The sequence below is a fragment of the Palaemon carinicauda genome, chromosome 13 (assembly GCF_036898095.1).
Source record: "Palaemon carinicauda isolate YSFRI2023 chromosome 13, ASM3689809v2, whole genome shotgun sequence".
NCBI classification, from domain to species: domain Eukaryota; kingdom Metazoa; phylum Arthropoda; class Malacostraca; order Decapoda; family Palaemonidae; genus Palaemon; species Palaemon carinicauda.
In genome coordinates this window covers 137,969,342-137,995,856 of record NC_090737.1, presented here as the reverse complement: position 1 = coordinate 137,995,856, position 26,515 = coordinate 137,969,342, and the positions used below count along the sequence as shown (strand labels likewise).

The window sequence follows — 26,515 nt, the reverse complement described above, 5'->3', positions numbered from 1 at the left end:
AATGACATTTCCCTACGGCGAAGGCAGTTGGATACGATGTCAACAGCAATTAAAGTTACACGTATCTAACAACGTATATTTTTATTTATACATATACACACTCAAATATATGCAAGATAAATGATAGCGAAGGTTTGTATCTGTGTCGGAACAAATAAACATTGGATGAGACTTCCAGGCATAAAATGCATCTGAGGAGTTGTAAGGCCTAGTGGATAATATATCTGGTTCCAAATTTGGGAGAAGGTCATTAGAAGCGGACACAATCTAACTGTCCATGTGAGCTACATTTTGTGAACAGAGTTATACTGCAGGTCTAGCTAATGAGTCACTACCATCCACTGCCTGGCTTTCCCTGGTACTACCTTAGGTACTAATTATATGCATATGTAGTATGGTCATTATGGCACTGCCCTATTTCTTGCCTCTGCTATGTCAGGATCCCAGAGAACTTCAAATTATTCATTCATTGCCTCTGTTACTTACGAGTTACTTTTAAACCTTTAATCCACAAAAACCTGAAATTTACTGTATCATGGGTGATGCTGTCGGAAATTTTTTCCTGTGAATTGCCGCCAGAAGTCGGTTAGCCTCCTCAACCTCTGCCTGCCGTCTTGCTTGCAAAATCAGTCCATCCAGACGTCTTTCCTCCGTCTGACGTAACCTGATAAAAGGGAATAATACCGTCTAAACATCCAGATGGTTCTAATTATTATTATTATTATCATTAATAATTGCTAAGCTACAACCTTAGTTGGAAATGCAGAATGCTATAAGCCCGAGGGCTCCAACAGGGAAAATAGCCCAGTGAGGAAGAGAAATAAGAAAGCTACAAGTAACAATAAATATAAAATATTTTGAGAACAGTAACAACATTAAAATAAATATTTCATATATAAACTATAAAAACTTAGGAAAAAAAACAAGAGGAAGAGAAACAAGATAGAATAGTGTGCCCGAGTGTACCCTCAAGCAAGAGAACTCTAACCCAAGACAGCAAAAGACCATGGTACAGAGGCTATGGCACTATCCAAGGCCAGTGAACAATGGTTTGATTTTAGAATGTCCTCCTAAAAGGGCTGCTTACCATAGCTAAAGAGTCTCTTCTACCCTTACCAAGAGGAAAAATGAGTTTGTGAAATTTTAAGTTGATATTCACTAGTTTCATTATTCAAGGGAAGTGACTAGCATTTCATAAAGTAATTTTTATGGGTACTGTATACTGTATACCCATAATTATATTATATTTTCTTGATAGAAAAGACAAGACCTGTTATTGGTTTGATATAATATAATTATGGATATGCAGTATACAGTACCGGTGATGAGGTGTGGGACAGAGGTAGATGGAGAAAGCTGACCAGAAACATTGACCCCACATAGAAGTGGGAAAAGAAGAAGAAGAAGAAGAAGAAGAAGAAGAAGAAGAAGAAGAAGAAGAAGAAGAAGTAGAAGAAGAAGATAGAAAAGACAGACAAGAAGTCATTGCAGTGTTCAAAAGAGGTTTAAAATTCACTTAATATACTAATATCAGTCTCAGCTTCTCCCCTGTTACATAAATGAGTATGCTATGCTGTATTTGGTGTTACATAAATCCTCATGTAATACTGTTATGGCTTTTTGTATGCTCTATTTGGTGTTATATAACTGTGAATGCTTTCCTATATTTGGTCTTATAAAACAAAGAATACTTTTGTCCTTTCTTTCAAGGCAGAAAGTTCCGCAAATACAGTACTAAGGTCTGACTGTACTGTAATCTACCAGTTATTTACTCTTGAAAAAATTTCCACTCTTGAATTATTATAACTGCAAAAAAGGTCCATCTCAGTCTGGTTAAATAATAATAACAATAATGATCCATTGTGCAAATATTGTACATGTAAATTTACTGCAATCAAAAGAACATTACTGTAAATTATACATTAATAGTGAGATCCAATGCATGAAGCAAGAACTGATTATGTTTTTCTACACAAATGACGTGTTCCAAACCATAATGGATTAAGAGTAAATGCACATTGTGACATTACTGTCGATTAAGTACAATCTGGTTTGCTGTCAAAATTTGTAAATCAGCACCAGAATGTTGATGTAGATGCTCTTGCTGGGAAATTTACTTAAAGTTGATATTTTTAATGAAATTCAACTTACTTTGATTTCTAATCAATTCATTTCAAATGTGTGAAAGACATTAGAAGAGTTGGAAGACCCAGGCCTACATGGCTGAGGACTATGAAGGAGGAGATGATGAATGGAAAAGTATTAATTCAAAAGCTCAAGATACACAACTGGCGAAATCTAACTTGAGGCCCTTCTCTTAATTCCATTTTGTGTGTGCTAGTCAAGACACAAAAAGCTTTACAATTATATTCTATTAAAAGCAGTATTAGAACATCCAGTCATAAAAACAAGCATTGTACTCTAGTGAATAAGGCTACAGTATTTAAAAGTAGGGAACCTGACAACTAAAGCTAGTTGGTGATAAATAGCTAAAAAAAAACTAACAAATTAATTACTACCTGTATTCCTTAACTTTAAAAGATGATAATGATGATGATGAAAGACTTGCAGTTATGAGTAAATGAAGTTTTTAAATGTTTTAACCCTTTAACCCCAGGCTCTTTGGAAATTTGCAATTCTTAACCCCCAAGGGGTTATTTTTTCCACAGCACATTTTGCAGTATATTTTTTTAAATTGCTATAACAGCCTTAATTTTTGTCATAGAGAGGTCAGGCTGGTCTCATTCTCTTAGAATATGCCTGAATGTTCTCAAAAAATTATCAAAAATATGAAAAAAAAAATTTTATAGCATTTTTTTGCAAGGACGTACAGGTACATCCATGGGGGTAAAGGGATGAGTTTTGTGGAACGTACCAGTACGTCCTTTGGGGGGTAAAAGGGTTAACATTTTCACGAATTTAAATATCTACTGAAGCTCTGAATGACTTCAACGATCACAGTGCCTGGCCTCTGAACTATAAATTATAATACAATCCTAAAACACATCAACATTTGACACTTACAGTCCATCCAGTCTATTCAGTTCATTCACATTTTGGATGTACTCTAACTTTCCGGCTCCTCGAACCAAATGGAGATCCAAATTATCTGTATCCAGGAGACAATATTCAGAAGAATCCTCTATTCCAGCTACCATCTTAACACCCTGTAAATGAGAGACTGACATGAAAAGACAGCATTTTAAAACAACTAATAAATGAAAGAAGATGAGTTTTGAAATCTATCTATCTATCATGGCACTTTCCCCAATTTTGGGAGTCTCTTGTCAGGCTGAGAGGAACGTAGAGAGTAGAGGTCTCCTTTTTGTTTTGTTTCATTTGTTGATGTCGGCTACCCCCCAAAATTGGGGGAAGTGCCCTGGTATATGTATGTACAGTATGTACAGTATTTCTAAACTTACCCAAGCTTCAAATACTATTCTTTTAAAGAAGGAAGATAATTGACAATCTCTAAAAAATACAAAATGTTTTATCTAATTGCTAATAAAGCCATTTGTTTCTCAGAGGAAGCTGAGCTGGTGCATGGACTAAGGAACGTGCGTGGCTTCATCCTACCCAGCTCGCCAAAATAACATCATTCCTTAACGAAGAAAATACCTGTTCTTGGAGTTTAGCTTGAAACTATTAAAAGTGCAGGGGCAGGCTGGAACGTCCGTGAATACTGGGTATATATAAAAATACTTCAATTTATCTTAAAAATTATCGTACCCATGAATATCGGGTACAAATTGTGGAAATAATTGTATGTTCATTACGAACCTAACCACAAAGGATATACTGTATATATATATATATATATATATATATATATATATATATATATATATATATATATATATAAATTAATTAATTTAAACTCTTAATAAAAAAATATTGGCTGTTAAGGAAATTTTGTTGCCTTCCGTTTTGTTTTTATTCTGGAAGCGATACAGAATATTCTCAACATTCAAATAAGTTTATGGTTTTACTGATTACAGTACAAAATAATGTACCTCGATGTAAAAGTTTGCCTGATTACTGAAACCGTAACATGCTGTATCTCTAAAATACAGATAAACTAATTCAGAATCGATACTTAAAAACATACCATAAACTCTAATATAATGTTTAAACTTTAATAATAACACCAATAATAATAATAAGGATAATAATAATAATAATGATAATAATAATGATAATTATAATAATAATAATAATAATAATAAAAATAATAATAGTAATAATAATAGTAATAATAATAATAATAATAATAATAACATTAATAATAATAACATAAATAATAATAATAATAATAATACTGTAGTAATAATAACAATACTAATAATAATGATAATAATATTACTAATAAAAATAATAATAATAAAATTAATAATAATAATAATAATAATAAATGAAAAAATTAATAATAATAATAATAATAATAATAATAATAATAATAACAACTGAATAAATACAGAATTTCCTCATCTTACAAACTTAATTGGTTTCAAGAAGCTGTTTGCCAGTACAATTTTGTTACATTTTGGACTAGGGTAGGCCTAACCTGAATTCCATGCCTATGATTTCCAGCTACAGAAGTCAATAAATAGTTGCGTTCATATGGAATAAATATCAGGTTATTAACCCTTTTACCCCCAAGCTATTTGGAACTTTCCAACCCTTAACCCCCAAGCATTTTTTTCTTTCAAGCACATTTTGCAATATATTTTTTTTCTAAATTGCTCTAACAGCCTTAATTTTCATCATATAGAGGTCAGGTTGGTCTCATTATTTTGAAAAATGCCTGAAGTTTCTCATAAAGTTATCAAAAATATGCAAAAAAATGCAAATAGTAGTTTTTTGCAAGGACGTACCGGTATGTCCATGGGGGTAAAGGGATGAGTTCTGTGAAACGTACCAGTACGTCTATTGGGGGTAAAAGGGTTAAAAACCTTTTTTTGCTTACTGTATTAAATGATATAATAATGTTTTTATTACAGTATTCTGTTATCTTATCTGTGCTATTTTCAGTTGACTTTGTGTTTTTATCTCCAAACGTAAGTTGGGAACTTTTTTGCAAATACTGTAGATATAAAAATACTGTGAAACTCTAAAGATATAATTCATAACTCAGAGAAACTTTTGCACCTACTTCTCTGAACTGCTTTTTTATGTAGACTTTCAACATGTCCGTAAACTTGGTTTCCTCTTGATGCCACTCGTCGAGGTTCAGCTGTGTGATGAATCTTGCGTCTTCTTCGGTCTGCGGGAGAATACAGAATGGCGCAAAAATAATTATAAAGTTAGAATTATTAAAAAAACATAACAAAAAGGATCATCTTATCATAAATTATTTAACAGAAATAACTGATAGCCCGGACTTCTCTTTATTGAAAACCTAACAGAGTATGTTTCACAACCAAGCAAAATATACTGTACCATGTATCATACTGTAGATGAAAGATACATCTCTTTAATCAATATTACATTGCAGCTTACTAAATACTTTGATGTGAAATTAAACTGGTAACAGTATATAATGTAAAGGAAACTTAAATTAAAAGCAAAACCTTTCATTATTCCAAACCCACCAGTTTATTTAAAGCAACATTATAATAATTTAGTTACTGTACTGTGATATACATGTACTTGTACGGAAGAAAATGAAAATAAGTACAAACTGTGTGCAAATAGTAAGGATAAATAAAGTACTGAAGTTAGTTGTGCAGAAATATACCGTGACTTTGCCATTAGTTACTTGAACTTAGTTTTATGCATGCACTAAAATACTCTCACTTTCCTGATTATTTTTGTGAATGTCTTAGTGCACAGGATAGTATTTATGAATTTCAATTATATAACCTAGCCCCTGGGACAAAGACTTTGTGAGACAATTTCATGCCCTCTTAACCCTTCTACCCCCAATGGACGTACTGGTACGTTTCACAAAGCTCATCCCTGAACCCCCATGTACCGGTACGGTACATTGTTGCAAAAAGCTGCTATTTGCATTTTTTTTTTTTGGCATATTTTAGATAACTTCATGAGAAACTTCAGACATTTTCCAAAATAATGAGACCAACTCGACCTCTCTATGACGAAAATTAAGGCTGTCAGCACAATCTAAAAAAAAAAATATAGCAAAACGTGCTTGAAAAAGAAAAAACGCCTAGGGGTTAAGGGTTGGAAAGTTCGAAATAGCATTGGGGGTAAAAGGGTTAATGTTTACGGTAAAGTACGATTAAAAGAAAAACTATCATAAACAGTGTGTGAAATTATAGTATAAAAAAAATGCACCCTTTATTTATATATTTCCTATGAACTGTAAGGTCAAACATCCAAGCAGAAGTTTCCAATTATCAGTGAGTTGCAAAGGATAAATCCGCTAAAGATTAAAATCGATAGATTTTGATAGTCTAAATGATAAGGCCAAAAAATATAAGCTGACATTAGACCTTCAATAACTTGCATAAACGACAAGAAAAAAATGTTATTTTTATAATAAAATAAATTTTTGAATATACTTACCCGGTGATTATATAAGCTGCAGCTCTGCTGCTCGACAGAAAAACTCTACGTTCAAAATCCGCCAGCGATCGCTATGCAGGTAGGGGGTGTACTTCAACAGCGCCATCTGTCGTGCAGGTACTCAGTACTCAATGTAAACACAGAACCCAATTTTCTCCTCGGTCCACTGGGTCTCTATTGGGGAGGAAGGGAGGGTCCTTTAATATATAATCACCGGGTAAGTATATTCAAAAATTTATTTTATTATAAAAATAACATTTTTCAATATTAAACTTAGCCGGTGATTATATAAGCTGATTCACACCCAGGGGGGTGGGTAGAGACCAGCATTAATTGTTTACATTATGAGCTAAGGATTTTGTATTTCATTTTAGCAGTTATTCAAAATAACTAAACATAAAATAAATAAGTACCTGGTAAGGAAGTCGACTTGAACAATTACTCTGCCTTTTTAAGTACGTCTTCCTTACTGAGCCTCGCGATCCTCTTAGGATGCCGAGCGACTCCTAGGAGCTGAAGTATCAAGGGTTGCAACACATACTACAGGACCTCATCAAAACCTCTAATCTAGGCGCTTCTCAAGAAAAGAATTTGACCACCCGCCAAATCAACCAGGATGCGAAAGGCTTCTTAGCCTTCCGGACAACCCAAAAACAACAATAAAAAACATTTCAAGAGAAAGATTAAAAAAGGTTATGGAATTAGGGGAATGTAGTGGTTGAGCCCTCACCCACTACTGCACTCGCTGCTACGAATGGTCCCAGGGTGTAGCAGTTCTCGTAAAGAGACTGGACATCTTTAAGATAAAAAGACGCGAACACTGACTTGCTTCTCCAATAGGTTGCGTCCATTATACTCTGCAGAGATCTATTTTGTTTAAAGGCCACTGAAGTTGCGACAGCTCTAACTTCATGTGTCCTTACCTTCAGCAAAGCATGGTCTTCCTCATTCAGATGGGAATGAGCTTCTCGTATCAACAGTCTGATATAATAGGATACTGCATTCTTTGACATAGGCAAAGAAGGTTTCTTAATAGAACACCATAAAGCTTCTGACTGTCCTCGTAAAGGTTTAGTTCGTCTTAAATAGAACTTAAGAGCTCTAACAGGGCATAAGACTCTTTCTAGTTCATTTCCAACCATATTTGAAAGGCTTGGAATATCGAACGATTTCGGCTAAGGACGAGAAGGTAGCTCGTTTTTGGCTAAAAAACCAAGCTGTAAAGAACATGTAGCCGTTTCAGATGAAAATCCGATGTTCCTGCTGAAGGCGTGAATCTCACTGACTCTTTTAGCTGTGGCTAAGCAAACCAGGAAAAGTCTTTAAAGTGAGATCTTTAAAGGAGGCTGATTGTAGTGGCTCAAACCTTTCTGACATAAGGAATCTTAGTACCACGTCTAAATTCCAACCAGGTGTAGCCAAACGACGCTCCTTCGTGGTCTCAAAAGACTTAAGGAGGTCCTGTAGATCTTTGTTGTTGGAAAGATCTAAGCCTCTGTGACGGAAGACTGCTGCCAATATGCTTCTGTAACCTTTGATAGTGGGAGCTGAAAGAGATCTTTCTTTCCTCAGGTATAATAGGAAGTCAGCTATTTGGGTTACAGAGGTACTGGTCGAGGATACTGATACTGACTTGCACCAGTTTCGGAAGACTTCCCACTTCGACTGGTAGACTCTAAGAGTGGATGTCCTCCTTGCTCTAGCAATCGCCCTGGCTGCCTCCTTCGAAAAGCCTCTAGCTCTAGAGAGTCTTTCGATAGTCTGAAGGCAGTCAGACGAAGAGCGTGGAGGCCTGGGTGTACCTTCTTTACGTGTGGCTGACGTAGAAGGTCCACTCTTAGAGGAAGAGTTCTGGGAACGTCCACCAGCCACTGAAGTACCTCGGTGAACCATTCTCTCGCGGGCCAGAGGGGAGCAACTAACGTCAACCTTGTCCCTTCGTGAGAGGCGAACTTCTGCAGTACCTTGTTGACAATCTTGAACGGGGGGAATGCATAAAGGTCTAGATGGGACCAATCCAGTAGAAAGGCATCTATATGAACTGCTGCTGGGTCCGGGATTGGTGAGCAATATATTGGGAGCCTCTTGGTCATCGAGGTTGCGAAGAGATCTATGGTAGGTTGGCCCCATGTGGCCCATAGTCTCTTGCACACATCCTTGTGTAGGGTCCATTCTGTTGGAATGATTTGACCCCTCCGACTGAGGCAATCCGCCATGACATTCATGTCGCCTTGGATGAACCTCGTTACTAGAGAAAGGTTTAGATCTTTTGACCAGGTGAGGAGGTCCCTTGCGATCTCGTATAACGTCATAGAATGGGTCCCTCCTTGCTTGGGGATGTACGCCAAGGCCGTGGTGTTGTCCGAGTTCACCTCCACCACTTTGCCTTGAAGGAGGGACTTAAGCTTTTCAAGGCCAGATGAACTGCCAGTAGCTCCTTGCAGTTGATATGTAACGTTCTTTGATTCGAGTTCCAAGTTCCCGAACATTCCCGACCGTCTAATGTCGCACCCCAGCCCGTGTCCGATGCGTCCGAGAAGAGAACGTGGTTGGGGGTCTGAACAGCCAGGGGCAGACCCTCTCTGAGGTTGATACTGTCCTTACACCAAGTCAGTGACGACTTCATCTTCTCGGAAATGGGGATCGAGACCGCTTCTAGCGTCTTGTCCTTTTTCCAGTAAACAGCTAGGTGAAATTGAAGGGGACGGAGGTGTAGTCTCCCTAACGAAACGAACTGTTCCTTCTTTAGCATGTTCTGGATGCATACCTGGGCTTGACTTGTTCTGGGGGTCGACGGAAAAGCCCGAAAAGCTTGACTGTGAATCTCCATCCCTAAATATACTATAGTTTGGGATGGGACCAGTTGGGACTTTTCCATATTGACCAGGAGACCCAATTCCTTGATCAGATCTAGAGTCCACTTTAGATTCTCCAGACAGCGACGACTGGAAGAAGCTCTTATAAGCCAGTCGTCCAAATAGAGGGAGGCTCTGATATCCGCTAAATGCAGGAATTTGGCAATATTCCTCATCAGCCTCGTAAACACAAGAGGAGCTGTGCTTAGGCCAAAGCACAGGGCTTGAAATTGGTAGACAACCTTTTCGTAAACGAATCTCAGAAAAGGTTGGGATTCTGGGTGGATGGGGACGTGAAAGTATGCGTCCCTTAGGTCTAAAGAGACCATCCAGTCTTCCTTCCTGACCGCTGCTAGAACGGACTTTGTGGTCTCCATGGCGAACGTCTGCTTTGTGACAAAGACATTCAGCGCACTGACGTCTAGCACCGGCCTCCACCCTCCTGTCTTCTTTACCACTAAGAAGAGACGGTTGTAGAAGCCCGGGGATTGATGGTCCCGGACTTTGACTACCGCTCCCCTTTCTAGTAAGAGAGACACCTCCTGCTTCAAAGCTAGTCTCTTGTCTTCCTCTCTGTACCTGGGAGAGAGATCGATGGGAGACGTTGCTAGAGGGGGTTTGCGTACAAACGGGATCTTGTACCCTTCTCTGAGCAACTTCACAGATTGTGCATCTGCGCCCCTTTTCTCCCAGGTCTGCCAGAAGTTCTTGAGTCTGGCTCCCACTGCTGTCTGAAGAAGGTGGCAGTCAGACTCTGCCTCTAAAGGACTTGGTACCTTTCTTCTTCCCACGTCTCCCTTCGGCACGAGCACCTCCTCTGCTGGAGGCTCTGCCACGAAAGGGCGGAATGAATCTGGACGCTGGAGAGTCCATCCTGGGTCTAGACAAGGTAGGCAAAGGGGTGGCTTTGCGGGCAGAGGACGCAACCAGGTCATGGGTGTCTTTCTGAATCAAGGAGGCAGCAATCTCCTTTATCAAGTCCTCTGGGAAAAGGCACTTTGAGAGAGGAGCAAAAAGAAGTTCCGATCTCTGACACGGTGTTACTCCAGCTGACAGGAAAGAGCAAATGTTTTCCCGTTTCTTGAGGACCCCGGATACGAACGAAGCCGCAAGCTCACTGGATCCGTCACGTATGGCCTTGTCCATGCAGGACATAATGAGCGAGGAAGCTTCCTTGTCAGAAGGGGAGATCTTCCAGCTCAAAGCTCCCAGACACCAGTCCAAAAAGTTAAAGACCTCGAAGGCTCTAAACACTCCTTTCAACAGATGGTCTAAGTCTGAAGGAGACCAACATATCTTGGAGCGTCTCATGGCTAGCCTGCGGGGAGAGTCTACTAGACTTGAGAAGTCACCCTGGGCAGAGGCAGGAACTCCCAAGCCGAGAACTTCTCCCGTGGCATACCAGACGCTCGATCTGGAAGAGAGTCTCGCAGGGGGAAACGTAAATGCTGTCTTCCCTAGGTTCTTTTTGGACTGCATCCAATCTCCTAAAACTCGTAAAGCTCTCTTGGACGAGCGGGCGAGGACGAGTTTCGTAAAGGCAGGCGCGGATGACTGCGTGCCTAAAGCAAACTCTGACGGAGGAGAGCGTGGAGCCGCAGACACAAACTGATCAGGATACATCTCTTTGAACAGAGCAAGAACTTTTCTAAAGTCCAAAGAGGGTTGCGTGGTCTTGGGTTCGTCGATGTCCGTATGCGGGTCGTCAATGTGTGCAGCGTCGTCATCATCAGAGAGTCCATCATCTGAAAATTGAGGAGGAAGCGGCAAAGGAGTAGGAATCGGCTGGTCAGCTGAGTCCGGCAGCACGGGTGCACGCGTGACTGAACCGGACGCAACGTCATGGAACTGTTGCCCAGTCTGTGAACTGGCAACAACCATAGCAGCGCGGGGATGCAAAGCGTCTACTCCAGACTGTCTAGTCTGATGTGGGCGAGTAGAGGTAACCACACTGGGTTGCGGAGGTTGACGCACCGCGTCAAAACAAAACAACTTAGACTGTTGTTGTACCTCGCGAACGTCAACGGAAGGTTCCGTGCGTCGCTGAACGTCAACATGCGGCTGGCAGGGTACACTGGAACGCATGGGTGGCGGGACTCTCACAGCTGGAGTGCGGGAGAAGGTAGCCTCAGCGTCCACCGGACGCACAACCGTGGGTGGTTGTAGGCTAGAGGTTGGTGCAGCGTCAACCTTCTCCGCACGAAAGTCCTGCATCAATGACGTTAACTGTGACTGCATGGTCTGCAGCAAAGACCACTTAGGGTCTACAGGAGCAGGTGCGGCAACAGACGGTGTTACTGCCTGATGCGGTACCGCTTTGCCTCTCTTAGGAGGTGAGCAGTCGTCGGAAGACTGCAGCGAGTCCGAACTGACCCAGTGGCTACAACTGGGCCATTGGACTTGCGCGGAAGGGACCGACTTGCGCTTAAGAGGCCGCGAGACCTTGGTCCATGGTTTCTTACGAGAAACCTCTTCCGCAGACGAGGAATAAATGGGCTCTCTCGTCTTCGTGTGGGTGGGGCGATCTTGGGTAGATACGCCCGAAACCACGGAGGGAACGTCTGTTCGCTGATTAAAGCCTCTCGAACCCTTTGGTCGTACGACATTGCTTCTCCCCTGGGCTTGGGAGCTTGCAAGAGGTCCCGGACTGGGAGGACGACAGGCACGAACAGACGAACCCTCAAGCGCAACACTATCCACAACACTACCACTCACTTTATCACTACCCACTGCACTCTTACACTTCAGCTCCTTGACGTCTGCCATGAGCTGGTTACGGTCACTAGCCAAGGACTCGACTCTCTCACCCAGAGCTTGGATGGCACGCATCATATCTGCCATCGAGGGTTCTTGAGTGCAAGAAGGGGGATCAGGAGCAACCACTACAGGGGAAGGAATAGGTTGTGGGGCATGAGGAGAGGAAAATTCAGCGGAGCGAGATGAACTTCTCCTGACTCTATCTCTCTCTAGCCTACGTGTATATTTCTAGAATTCGATAAAATCGAATTCCGAAAGCCCAACGCATTCCTCACATTGATCTTCCAATTGACAGGTTTTATCCCGACAATTGGAACAAACGGTGCGAGGATCGATAGAGGCCTTCGGAAGACGCCTTGAACAGTCCCTAGCATTACACTTCCTGAATTTAGGGACTTGAGAAGGGTCAGCCATTTTGAATTAGTCAAAGGGGAATTCAAAAACTATCCAAAGTCATCAACAAATAATCCGATATCAACAAAAGAATGCAAGGATGTATTGAAGATAAAGCCTGCAAAGCGAAAGCTCAAAACTAGAAACGTGTACTTCACCAAAAAGTTGTGAAAACCAATCCAGTTAGCAACAGCGAATTTAGTAGGTCTTGCCGGTGGCACGACAGAGAGAAAATTGAGTTCTGTGTTTACATTGAGTACTGAGTACCTGCACGACAGATGGCGCTGTTGAAGTACACCCCCTACCTGCATAGCGATCGCTGGCGGATTTTGAACGTAGAGTTTTTCTGTTGAGCAGCAGAGCTGCAGCTTATATAATCACCGGCTAAGTTTAATATTGAAAATTCTAAGATCAACAACATCAACATAAAAAAGGGATAACAGAAATTTAAATACCAGGTACTTACCATCTTGTTAAAATTGATAAAGATTTCTGAAAGTCTGTCTAAACTTGTGGCTAGGTTCGTGTGAGACTCCGAGAGATGGCGACTGATATTTATCAGCGTTTCTTGTTGGTCTTTAAAAGCTGCTTCAGCTTCTTTTACCCTTTCGCTTGCAGAATACACGTCTTCTCTTAACTCCATTTTGTGTGTGCTAGTCATGAAACACAATAAGCTTTACAATTTTTTTCTATTAAAAGCAGTATTAGAACAACCAGTTATAAAAACAAGCATTGTACTTTGGAGAATAAGGCTACAGTATTTAAAAGCAGGCAATCAGAAAACTAAAGCTAATTGGTGATAAATAGCTAAAAAACTAACAAATTAATTACTACCTGTATTCCTAAATGATTTTGCCAAGCCTAACTTTAAAAACAGTTGAAAATCTCTTAATATTAAACTCTCACCAATTTCTTACGTTCTCTTCCTCTGGTTTGGGTAAAGTTTATATAGTTTATATAGGAGATATTTATTTTAATTTTACTCTTCTTAAAATATTTTATTTTTCCTTTTTTCCTTTCCTCGCTGGACTAGTTTCCTTGTTGGAGCCCCTGGGCTTATAGCATCCTGCTTTTCCAACTAGGGTTGTAGCTTAATAAATAATAAGAATAATAAAAAGTAGTCAAAATTTACTCCATAGTTCGGTATGAAAGAAACTTTTTATCTTCAAGCTTTAAGAACATTGATGGCACTAAATCGAGGAAGTTACAGAATGTAATAGTCAGATGGCTAAAGCATACTGGAGAGTACAATAGTTATATACAAGAACTACTTTCTTATGATAATACAAATTCTAAATTCTATACAATCTTCACTTAATTACTTTTAGACCCTGAAACATATCTACAGATTCATCATTCTGTTCACCTTCAATTTCAAGACATTAACAAAGGATAAAATATTTTGGATATTAACCCTTTTACCCCCAATGGACGTACTGGTACGTTTCACAAAACTCATCCCTTTACACTCATGGACGTACCGGTACGTCCTTGCAAAAAACTGTTTATATTTTTTTGCATATTTTTGATAACTTTACGAGAAACTTCAGGCATTTTCCAAAATAATGAGACCAACCTGACCTCTCTATGATGAAAATTAAGGCTGTTAGAGCAATCTAAAAAAAAATATATAGCAAAATGTGCTTGAAAGAAAAAAATGCCTGGGGGTTAAGGGTTGGAAAGTTCCAAATAGCATTGGGGGTAAAAGGGTTAAGTGAATACTATACAGACTATCGCTTACCATACTTCAGCACGTACCTTAACTGATTTTTCCTCCTTGTTAAGATTTCTAGCTGAGACTCTAGTCTTTCCTTTTCCTCTGATGATATAGTGTTTGTTTGATCTTCCTCCTGACAAGCACTGTTCAAGCTTGGCAAACAGGAAAAGCAAGCCTCCATCTCCTCCAACTGATGGCTTGTCAAAATTTCCCCTCTAGATACTGCTGCATCGTAACTACAACAGGAAAAAATGTTATTTTCATTAGTAAAATAAATTTTTGAATATACTTACCCGATAATCATGTAGCTGTCAACTCTGTTGCCCGACAGAATTCTATGGAGGGATACGCCAGCTATCACAATACTAGAAGGGGGTGTTCTTACCAGCGCCACCTGTGGCCAGGTACTCAAGTACTTCTTGTTGACACCTCCTCAATTATTCCTCGGTCCCACTGGTTCTCTATGGGGAGGAAGGGAGGGTCAATTAAATCATGATTATCGGGTAAGTATATTCAAAAATTTATTTTACTAATGAAAATAACATTTTTCAATATTAAACTTACCCGATAATCATGTAGCTGATTCACACCCAGGGGGGTGGGTGAAAACCAGTGTACAAGATTAAAGGATAGCTAAGTATCCCATATTTCATATAACAGTTATCTCAAATAACAATGAAATAATAAGTACCTGGTAAGGAAGTCGAATTGAACCGTTACTCTGTCTCTTTTTTAAGTTCGTCTTCCTTACTGAGCGCAGCGTTCCTCTTGGAGGCTGAATCAACCCAAAGGTGCTAAAGTATACAGGGCTGCAACCCATACTAAAGGACCTCATCACAACCTTTAACCTCGGCGCTTCTCAAGAAAGAATTGACCACCCGCCAAATCAACAAGGATGTGGAAGGCTTCTTAGCCTACCGAACAACCCATAAAAAGTATTCAAGAGAAAGGTTAAAAAGTTATGGAATTATGGGAATGTAGTGGCTGAGCCCTCGCCTACTACTGCATTCGTTGCTACGAATGGACCCAGGGTGTAGCAGTACTCGTAAAGAGACTGGACATCTTTGAGATAGAATGATGCGAACACTGACTTGCTTCTCCAATAGGTTGCATCCATAACACTCTGCAGAGAACGGTTCTGTTTGAAGGCCACTGAAGTAGCCACAGCTCTCACTTCATGTGTCCTTACCTTCAGCAAAGCAAGGTCTTCTTCCTTCAGATGAGAATTTGCTTCTCTAATCAGAAGCCTGATGTAGTAAGAAACTGAGTTCTTAGACATTGGTAGAGAAGGCTTCTTGATAGCACACCATAAGGCTTCTGATTGTCCTCGTAATGGTTTTGACCTTCTTAAATAGAACTTAAGAGCTCTAACAGGGCAAAGTACTCTCTCTAGTTCGTTCCCCACCATGTTGGACAGGCTTGGGATCTCGAACGACTTAGGGCAAGGACGGGAAGGAAGCTCGTTTTAGCCAAAAAAAAAAAACCGAGCCGCAAGGAACATGTAGCCGTTTCAGATGTGAAACCTATGTTCCTGCTGAAGGCGTGGATCTCACTTACTCTTTTACCTGTTGCTAAGCACACGAGGAAAAGAGTTTCTAATGTGAGGTCCTTAAAAGAGGCTGATTGGAACGGTTCAAATCCTGATGACATTAGGAACCTTAGGACCACGTCTAGATTCCAGCCTGGAGTGGACAACCGACGTTCCTTTGAGGTCTCAAAAGACCTAAGGAGGTCCTGTAGATCTTTGTTGGAGGAAAGATCCAAGCCTCTGTGGCGGAAAACCGCTGCCAACATACTTCTGTAACCCTTGATCGTAGGAGCTGATAGGGATTTTACGTTCCTTAGATGTAACAGGAAGTCAGCAATCTGGGTTACAGTGGTACTGGTTGAGGAAAACTGCATTGGCCTTGCACCAGCTTCGGAAGACTTCCCATTAAGACTGATAGACTCTGAGAGTGGATGTCGTCCTTGCTCTGGCAATCGTTCTGGCTGCCTCCTTCGAAAAGCCTCTAGTTCTTGAGAGACTTTCGATAGTCTGAAGGCAGTCAGACGAAGAGCGTGGAGGTTTGGGTGTACCTTCTTTACGTGAGGTTGACGCAGAAGGTCCACTCTAGGAGGAAGAGTCCTGGGAAACGTCGACCAGCCATTGCAGTACCTCGGTGAACCCTTCTCTCGCGGGTCAGAGGGGAGCAACCAACGTCAACCGTGTCCCTTTGTGAGAGGCGAACTTCTGAAGTACCCTGTTGACAATCTTGAACGGCGGGAATGCATACAGGTTGAGATGGGACCAATCCAGCAGAAAGGCATCCACGCGAACTGCTGTTGGGTCTGGAATCGGAGAACAATACAAGAGGAGCTTCTTGGTCATCGAGGTAGCGAATAGAACTATGGTTGGCAGACCCCACAGGGCCCAAAGTCTGCTGCAAACATTCTTGTGAAGGGTCCACTCTGTGGGGAAGACCTGACCCTTACGGCTGAGGCGATCTGCCATGACATTCATATCGCCCTGAATGAGCCTCGTTACCAGCGTGAGCTTTCGATCTTTGACCAAATGAGGAGGTCCCTTGCGATCTTGAACAACTTCCTCGAATGAGTCCCTCTCTGCTTGGAGATGTAAGCCAAGGCTGTGGTGTAGTCGGAGTTCACCTCCACCACCTTGTTAAGCTGGAGGGACTTGAAGTTTATCAAGGCCAGATGAACTGCCAACAACTCCTTGCAATAGATGTGAAGTGTCCTTTGCTCCTGATTCCATGTTCCCGAGCATTCCTGTCCGTCCAGTGTCGCACCCCAGCCCGTGTCCGATGCGTCCGAGAAGAGACGGTGGTCGGGGGTCTGAACAGCCAAAGGTAGACCTTCCTTGAGAAGAATGCTGTCCTTCCACCACGTTAGAGTAGACCTCATCTCTTCGGAAACAGGAACTGAGCCCGTCTCTAGCGTCATGTCCTTTATCCAGTGAGCAGCTAGATGATACTGAAGGGGGCGGAGGTGGAGTCTCCCTAACTCGATGAACAGGGCCAGCGATGAAAGTGTCCCTGTTAGACTCATCCCCTGCCTGACTAAGCATCGGTTCCTTCTCAGCATGCTCTGGATGCATTCTAGGGCTTGGAAGATCCTTGGGGCCGACGGACAAGTCCGAAAAGCTCGACTCTGAAGATCCATACCCAAGGAAACAATGGTCTGGGATGGAACGAGCTGAGACTCCTCAAAATTGACCAGGAGGCCCAGTTCCTTGGTCAGATCCATAGTCCATTTGAAAATCTCCAGACAGCGACGACTTGTGGGAGCTCTTAAAAGCCAGTCGTCTGACGGAGCCGGACACAAGATCATGATACTGCTGCACAGTCTGTAAACTGACAATCATGGGCAAGCGAGGAAGTACAGTGACAACCCGAATCTGTCTAGACTATCTGGGTCGTACAGACAACTCCTTAACGGGTTGCTGAGGTTGCCGCACTGCGTCACAACAAGTCCCTTCTGTTGGTTGTTGAACGTCTTCCCCGTGACACATTGACTCCGTAAACAAAAATCCTCTAACAAGGACTAAGCTTGGACTGCATGTCATGCAACACAGCTCAAGGTCTATGGGAGCAGGTGTGGTAACAGACGGGATTAGCGGCTGAAGTGGAACCATTACCTTCCCTGTAAGCATGTTATGCTTAAATAAAAGTCCATAAGAGGTTATGCAGCTAAAGGCTCCCTCCAAATGACAGAGTCCTCAAGGGAATATCAGAAGGAGGGAGAAAAGAACTTTCTCATCTACAGGGACCTTATCCTAGAAAAGCTAAGTTCTCTGAGTGAGGGTTCACTGGTGCAAAAGCAGCAGACTAGAAGGCAACGTTATGAAACTGCTTGACAGTCTAGTGAGTTGGCAACAACCCAAGATATGTTGAGAAGCATGCGGTAAGGTATGCAGAGCATGATGAATGCAGAGTATGCTGTATGCAGAGCATGCTGTATGTAGAGCATGTTGTATGCATAGCATGCTGAATGCAGAGCATGCTGTATGCAGAGCATGTTGTATGCAGAGCATGCTGAATGCAGAGCATGCTGAATGCTGAGCATGTAGTAAGCAGAGCCTGCTGTAAGGAAAGCAGAGCGTGTGCATGGCGTTTAACATTTCTCAGAAATTCCATGACCAGTGCTAGAGTGCTTTATGCATGCTTGCATGGGGTTTAAAAATCAACATAATGTTTACCTTACATTCATAACTCATGATTCATATTTTTGCCATGGTTAGAAAATGGAGGTAAGGTATGCTGAACAGCAGAGTCAGAACGAGCTGGAACAACAACAGTGGAAGGTGCAGAAAGTTCCTGTTCCTGTGGTATGAGTGGAGCGCAGGATCAGGGTGCACGGGTTGAGCTCGGTGCAGCAGCTGAGGAGACTGACTCATAGGTGGAAGAGGTTGTACCTCCACCGAGAGTTGCACCACCGGTGGAGCAGCCAGGGGAGGAGGAGGAAGAGTGGGGTAATCCTCCTGATCCCAAACCGAAGGTTGCCTTAAAGAAGGCTGAGGCTGAACAACACTGGGAACAGCGAACACAGAAAGAGGTTCAACATCGTACGCCTGGCAGATGGTGCTGCGACTGGGTGCAGCGAGTGCAGGCGGGATGAGCACAGGCTGAAAGGGTGCAGGGGAGGTGCAACACTCTCAGCCCGACACTCACACAACAGGTCCGAAAGCTGTGCTTGCATGGACTGTAGTAGAGTCTACAACATCGTACGCCTGGCAGATGGTGCTGCGACTGGGTGCAGCGAGTGCAGGCGGGTTGAGCACAGGCTGAACGGGTGCAGGGGAGGTGCAACACTCTCAGCCCGACACTCACACAACAGGTCCGAAAGCTGTGCTTGCATGGACTGTAGTAGAGTCTACAACATCGTACGCCTGGCAGATGGTGCTGCGACTGGGTGCAGCGAGTGCAGGCGGGTTGAGCACAGGCTGAAAGGGTGCAGGTGGAGGTGCAACACTCTCAGCCCGACACTCACGCAACAGGTCCGAAAGCTGTGCTTGCATGGACTGTAGTAGAGTCCACAACATCGTACGCCTGGCAGATGGTGTTGCGACTGGGTGCAGCGAGTGCAGGCGGGTGCAGCACAGGCTGAACGGGTGCAGCCGGTTGGTGCACCACCGGTGCAGGCGGGTGCAGCACAGGCTGAACGGGTGCAGGCGGTTGGTGCACCACCGGTGCAGGAGGAGGAGGAGGTGCAACACTCTCAGCACGACACTCACGCATCAGGTCCGAAAGCTGTGCTTGCATGGACTGTAGTAGAGTCCACAACATCGTACGCCTGGCAGGTGGTACTGCGATCAGGCGGAGCGAGCATAGGGGGGGGGGAGTGTAGGCGCACTCTCAGCCCGACAAACTGATGACTGAGGAGAGACAGAGCTAACCCAATGACTGCATCCGGGTTGTTGAACTTTACTTCGTACGTCTGGCATAGGTCTGGACTTTACGTTTAAGAGGTCTTGAGACCTGAGACCAGCGTAACTCTGCCTTTATTTTCTCCTCTAAATCTCTTCTGCAGACGAGCAAAATAAGGGCTCAATCGTCTGCGGGTGGGAGTGACGGTCTCGGTAAGACACGCCCACAACCACCGAGGATACTTCTGTGCGCCGATCAAGGCCTGCCGAACCCTTATGCCCTTCGACATTGCTTCTCCCCTGGGCTTGGGAGCTTGCAAGAGGTCCCGGACTGGGAGGACGACTGGCGCGCACAAAAGTACCCTCACGCATAACACTGACATACTTTGCGCTAATCACTTATCACTTTGATTTCTGTTTGCACTTATTTCACTGAACTCGAAACTTTAAGTGGTTTGTACCTGAAACACGCAATTCTATCCTTCTCAAAAGTTAGTAATTGCGAAAACAGAATTACAATGTAACAGAAAAATCTAATGAAAGAAAATTCAGTGGCTGGAAAGAGACTAAACACTAGATCACTCTAGAAACGTTTAGTTTCTTCCCCTAAAGAGACTAGGGATAAGAGCAAAACGATAACGACGTTACTCGTACGCCTGGCAGGCTTGAGGGAAACGTTTATCCTCTTTCTCCCTCCGTCTCTATCTCTCTCTCTCTCTCTCTCTCTCTCTCTTGACTTAGAACCTGAGAGAAGAGCCCAATCATATATATCGTTAAAACATATTATTGTTAAAGGAAAAAACTGAAATATTTCCCAAAACGAAAAGTTCCTTATTAGGATCAAAACCATTAAGTTAAGAAAGAATGAACAAAACGCTAGAAACGGTTACTCTTTACTGCAATGTGAAACCGTGAACATTCTTTCTCTATCGTAACGATAGAGTGCAAGTTGAAACGTTCTGAACGTCAACAACTGCCGAGACAAACAAAACGTTAGTTCAACTTTGAAAAAGTACGAGACTATCAAAGAAATTCTTTCAAAGACCTTAAAATAGCATAATATGTTAACAGGTAAAACCGAAATGACGGGCTCACGATAATTAACTTCGGTACCAAGAAAAGACCGCCTACTATTAGGAAGGTCGAATATAAACAAATATAAAAATTAATATTAATAAGTTTATAATAAAAGGAAGTTAATCGAAGAGGCCTATAAGAGGCGGAGAGATATAAAATAAATCTATAACTTTTGTTAAGCAAAATTAAGAAAGAGAGTCTATACTCTCTTAGACACCAACACTTCCGTCTAAGGGAAGGGTCGGCCATTGAAAGGTGAACGAGAGTTCATACTCTCTTCGTCACCAAAAATAATCAAATTAATTCCAAAAGCTAACTAAGCTAAAATAGAAGTTTCCAGTAAAGCGACAGCCGAAATCAAAGAGAAATACTTCACCAAAGTCGTGAAAATACTCCAAGAACATAAGCGTATCCCAGAACGTCTTGTCAGAAGCACGACAGAGGAATAATTGAGGAGGTGTCAACAAGAAGTACTTGAGTACCTGGCCACAGGTGGCGCTGGTAAGAACACCCCCTTCTAGTATTGTGATAGCTGGCGTATCCCTCCATAGAATTCTGTCGGGCAACAGAGTTGACAGCTACATGATTATCGGGTAAGTTTAATATTGAAAATTTAAATTTTCAAATTGTATTTTTCATAACAAACCTCCACTCTTTAATAGGAGTATGTTTTCAGCATGGGTGTAGCTGGAGCTCGGCTGTTGAAATTATAACTAGGTGTCGGTAGGTACTTTCCGATGCCAGGGATGCCCAGCCCCTCGCCAGCATACCGAGCTTCCATTTTGGCCTTCACTTGGAACTTGTGGCGTGGTTGAGATGGGATGTAAAACTTCAACGACTCGGCTTTGTTCAATATAGTTAGGAAAAATACAAATTACATTTTTTATCTATTCCTACACATTTACAAACCCTTGTCCTTTAATAGGAGACTTATTCTGAGGTGTGGAAGTCCCTATAACAAAGTTTGTTGGCTTAAAAGACAAGGATGTTATAACACTTTCACCTGAAGAGGCATGTAAGTGTTGACTCCAGTTCATCTCCCATCACCTGAAAAGGATTCTCGGGTGATAGACTAGGTTTCCGTTTGGCAACAGATGGTCCCTGAAGAACCTCCATCTGAAGTGTGGTCAATTAAAAGTAAGAGAGTTGTCCTGCATCAACATCCAATCCCTTGAATAACGGCACAAATCTTACAATCCAAGAAAGGAAAAAGAGGAAAAGGGCCCGATCTTCTTACATCTCACCCTAGTCTTGAGACGCTTCTAGTCCCATGGGGCTAGGTTCAATGCACAATGTACTGAGCAGGTACCACAGGTCCCAGTGAGAACATATTGAAGGACTTAGGTATATTCCAGCAATTAGTGGACAGTAAAACCTTTAACACTTTACTCTCTGGCAGGTTATTCTTGTAGGCTAGTGTAGAACCAATCCTTCTGATTTTGTGATCGAGTTCTTACAGAGCCTCAGCTAAAGGAATATACACTCTGGGAGAGACCATTCTCCTAAAAATTTCTTGAAGTCAGAATGACAAGTTATTCTTTTGGCATGTACAATTCCTGTTAGTAAATGCAGTCTTAGAGTTGTATGTTCCCCACTCACAGAAGAGGGGAGAAAATGACCGGAGACACAGCTGTAGCCAATCAATCCTTCCACGACAATGTCTTGTTCTTTTGGGAAGAAATAAAAGTATTAGGCATAATGTACTAACACGTGAAGGCCAATCGTATGTAGGTGCGAAAAGAGCGTGAACTTCGCTGAAAATACGGAGACTCAATTTCCTCATTTAGCCTTTGTAATAATAATAGATGGAAGTAAACGTGCACAGTGGCAATAAATATCATTAGAATGACTCCCTGAAACATGGAGACATTAAATTTTTTGGAATTTTCCATCCATTCATTGAGTATACGCTGTATGGAGAGACTAATTCCTCATAGAGCCTTTATAATAAACACTACTAGAATGACTCCCTGAAACATTTTAGGGAGCTGAAGGCTAGACGGTCACCCTACATCATCACACTGCTCGTTGACATCATCATGTGTATGTACGTTGATTGTGAGGACCAAAGAAACCCGGGTGCATTCAGGCTAACGAAGCATGAGTAGTATGTACTGATGTTTCTTCTCATAAATGGATAACTCTCAGCATGTATACTCATTTTTCTTCTCCAAAGAGGGGCATCCCTCTTCATCCTCACCGGTAGTGCGTCAAATACTCGGCAAACCCCTAAGGAGGTTCTGGTACAGCATTGTGTCCCCCATGGGGAGAGAAACAGCATGAGTAATGAAATTTCACTTCTGTCTATCAGTCATCTGGACTTCTTCGATGACGTCTCCTAAACGTTCACCTCCTCAAAGTGGCCGCAGAGATTCTAGACAAAAATGAGGTCTTGTCACGAACAGGAAGACACTGTAGGTAAGAGGAAGGATGGCGCTCTTTCTCTTAATAGTCGGAAACGGTTTCCTCCTACGGTAGCACAGCGGTCAAGATTCATTGTCGAGGGAAAAGTCAGTACAGTAAACAGTAAAGCTGTCTAATAAAAAAAAAAAAAAAAAAAAACACGGATACAGCCAGATGTACAGTCAACTGTCACACAGCTATCGGGAAATAACATCAAAACCTTTGTCTTCCTTTGTATCCCTCGCCAACGTCGATCTGTCAGGAATACAGTTGTACTCTGGCAGCTGAAAGCAAAGTGGCTACTCAGTGTGCTTGCTTGCAAGAGCGTGGGGCTTCCCCCTGGACAATTTTATCCTGTTCGTAATACTAGGCAGGCCGTTAATTCTAATAGTCAGGCCTTCTCCATCATGAGGCTCAATACTACACAGTATTCTAGAAGTTTTATTCCAGCTGTTACCAAGTTGTGGAATGATCTTCCTAATCGGGTATTTGAATCGGTAGAACTTCAAAAGTTCAAAGTTGGAGCAAATGTTTTTATGTTGACCAGGCTGACATGAGTCTTTTTATAGTTTATATATGACATATCTGTTTTTGAGGTGTTAATAGTTTATACAGGGCATATCTGTTTTGACATTGTTACTGTTTTAGAATGATTTATTGTTAACTTGTTCTCATCATTTATTTATTTCCTTATTTCCTTTCCTCACTGGGCTATTTTTCCCTATTGGAGCCCTTGGGCTTATAGCATTTTGCTTTTCCAACTGGGGTTGTAGCTTGGCTAGTAATAATAACAATAATACCAACACCTCATTTTAATTTTAACAGCCGGGTTCCAAATACGCTGAAAACATACTTCTATTATAGGACGAGGGTTTATATAATTGATAGAAAAAAATTAATTTAAAAACTATCTAATTTTATGTAAATACAAACCATTGCAATATATTTTCATTGGCTGCATAAACTTTTTGTTGACAAATGAAGTAAAGTAAACTTTAGTTAGTCTATGTACAGTTCCAGGAAAAACCCCACTGCAATCTGAACAAAACTGGAATAATTTAACTACATATAAATTGATTGCCTCTGTAATGGAGTATATCATTATCAAATTTAATATCTGATACTCAATAAAAAAAAAGAACATTCTGTAAATTTAGTTATTTTAATACATTACCAAAACTTAATGCGCTCACTAATTTACAGAAGGAAAAGATCTGACCATAATAAAAAATAATAGAAGTCAAAGATAAGAAAATCATTAAAGAATATCTGGTGTAGACACATTTCAATACTCAACTTTCACACTTACTCTTTCAGTTCATCTTCTGTTAAAACATCACTTGGTAAGATGTTTCTGCCGAACCATTCAAAAAAGGTTGCTAATGGAGACCCTTGCTCCGTTAAGAAGAGCCAGTCGTAGTTACTGCCAACTAAAGCATCCGCTCCCGGGACTCCGAGGGACTTCAGGTGAGAAACAAATTGTTCACCATCCATCATGTAATTCTGATATTCCGTTTGATCAACGTTCAAAGCGACTGTAAAGAATCAACGAAAATTAAATGGCCTCCATCTAATGTTAAAAAATCATTCAAAATGGTACCATTTGATGGCCTCTCTCAGTCAAAAAAAATGTTAGAAAGGACAAGAAAAAGTGAAACTGCAAATATTTCTAAAAAGTCATTCAAAATGGTACCATTTGATGCCCTTTCCCGGTCATAAAAATGTTAGAAAGGACAAAAAAAAAAAAGTGAAACTGCAAATATTTCTAAAAAATCATTCAATTTTGGTACTTTCCTATTATTGCCCAACCACTAATTTCCGATAGAACCCCAATACTATGTTATTATTGTACTGTATTACAGGCCAATGTAACCTAGGAAAAAAACTACTTTTTTCAAAAGAAAAAATTCCGCTCTCTTCAAATATGACATTCATTCCCGTCGCAAATGAAGTTTCAAAATATATATATATATATCTATATCCAACGATACCCCAGTGGGAACTCGGGGTTTTGGGTGGGGAAAACATACTGGGGAAATGATATATAATGGTAAAACAAGCCTTTACTTCTCTATATATTACCATCTTGGATGTATAATAAACGGAGGAAAAGACAAAACAGTTTAAGAGGATAAACTTTGGAGGCGCCGTTGCAAAGGCTATGTCTCATAGAAAAATACGGTCATATTGAGCTGCGCAATCTAACATTAGAAAAAGGTAGAGTAACATGCTAACATTAGCAGTGTTTTTCATTTATTTGTTGACATTCTACTGGTCGTTGTAGTCGCTCTCGTTCATTCGTTTATACATAGCAACTTTCGACCTTCATTTCAGTCATAATAACAGCAACCAGTTCGGCTACTTAAAGTTAGTCGAACTGGTTGTTGTTTGCTTGCGGTTGAAATGAAGGTTAAATTCGGTCAAATCACGTTATTTACTAGAGGAAAACAGTTTCTGTTCGAAATGAGAATCTGTAATACAGTAAAACTTTACCAATACTACCTCTTGGGTTAGGTTAGGTTTGAATTTCATCCACCTAGGTTAAAAAATTACTAACCTAACCTAAAAGAGAAATAGTATTGTGGTTATAACAGAAATTTAAGGTGTGGCAATAACAGAAAAGTATCCATATTTTAAATGAAATCAAATGCAAAGTTAGGAACTAGGCTAAGGTAACCATACCCTAACCCAGAAATCTTTACACAACTCGGTCAACAAATCATATTTCGTTATCTTGTTCACTTAGGCCACCCAATTATGCCGTACAGACATTATTAATAAAAGAAATTAATTACCTTTTTTATTTCACTCACTCCTATATATCTTTATCCACTTCACGAATCACAAGGGAAAGAAAACTAATAAATAAATTCGCAAATCACCTTTTTCAATTGTCCGCCATAATTCGAGTTTGTTTACATCGTTCGGCTTCCACCACACAGGTTAGTTTCAGGGTTGCCAGGATTTGTAAATGAGAAAAGGACAAATTTTAATTAACCACAGCTTTAAAAGGCCAACCCATTAGTGGAAAAAGGGCAAATATAAAGTATTTAAGACCCGCTTTTTTCATGAAATTACTATAGGCCAACCAATTAATAATATTCCAAATTTTAGGTTTTTTGGCCTGAAAAAAGGCCAAACTGGCAACCCTGGTTAGTTTTTGAACGATGAGTAATGCTCCTCAAAATAGTGGAATATCGTAAAAAAATACATTACTGTATGTTCTCATTATGAAATTATATACTTATAAAAAGATACGTTATGTTCTCTTCATTGTGAAATTATATACTTATAAAAAGATACATTACTGTATGTTCTCTTCATTATGAAATTATATACTTATAAAAAGATACATTACTGTATGTTCTCTTCATTATGAAAATATATACTTATAAAAAGATACATTACTGTATGTTCTCTTCA

The 26,515-nt window shown here is 41.1% G+C and overlaps 1 protein-coding gene across 2 annotated transcripts in view; it reads right to left on the bottom strand.

Moving 5' to 3' along the window:
• LOC137652510 (HAUS augmin-like complex subunit 3) overlaps positions 1-26,103 on the bottom strand; it is a 51,119-nt gene extending 25,016 nt beyond the window's left edge. The window contains exons 1-7 of one of the 2 annotated variants that reach the window (XM_068385957.1): positions 25,975-26,103; positions 24,402-24,627; positions 14,292-14,486; positions 13,000-13,186; positions 5,153-5,263; positions 3,025-3,167; positions 530-664 (exon numbers count right to left, since the gene is read on the bottom strand). In XM_068385957.1, coding sequence (XP_068242058.1) covers positions 530-664; positions 3,025-3,167; positions 5,153-5,263; positions 13,000-13,186; positions 14,292-14,486; positions 24,402-24,589 — 959 coding nt within the window. In that variant the 5' untranslated portion in view covers positions 24,590-24,627; positions 25,975-26,103. Of the gene's footprint in view, positions 1-529; positions 665-3,024; positions 3,168-5,152; positions 5,264-12,999; positions 13,187-14,291; positions 14,487-24,401; positions 24,628-25,887 lie in introns of both variants that reach the window. The other variant, XM_068385956.1, reaches the window with a different exon arrangement.
• Between the last annotated feature and the right edge of the window lie 412 nt (positions 26,104-26,515).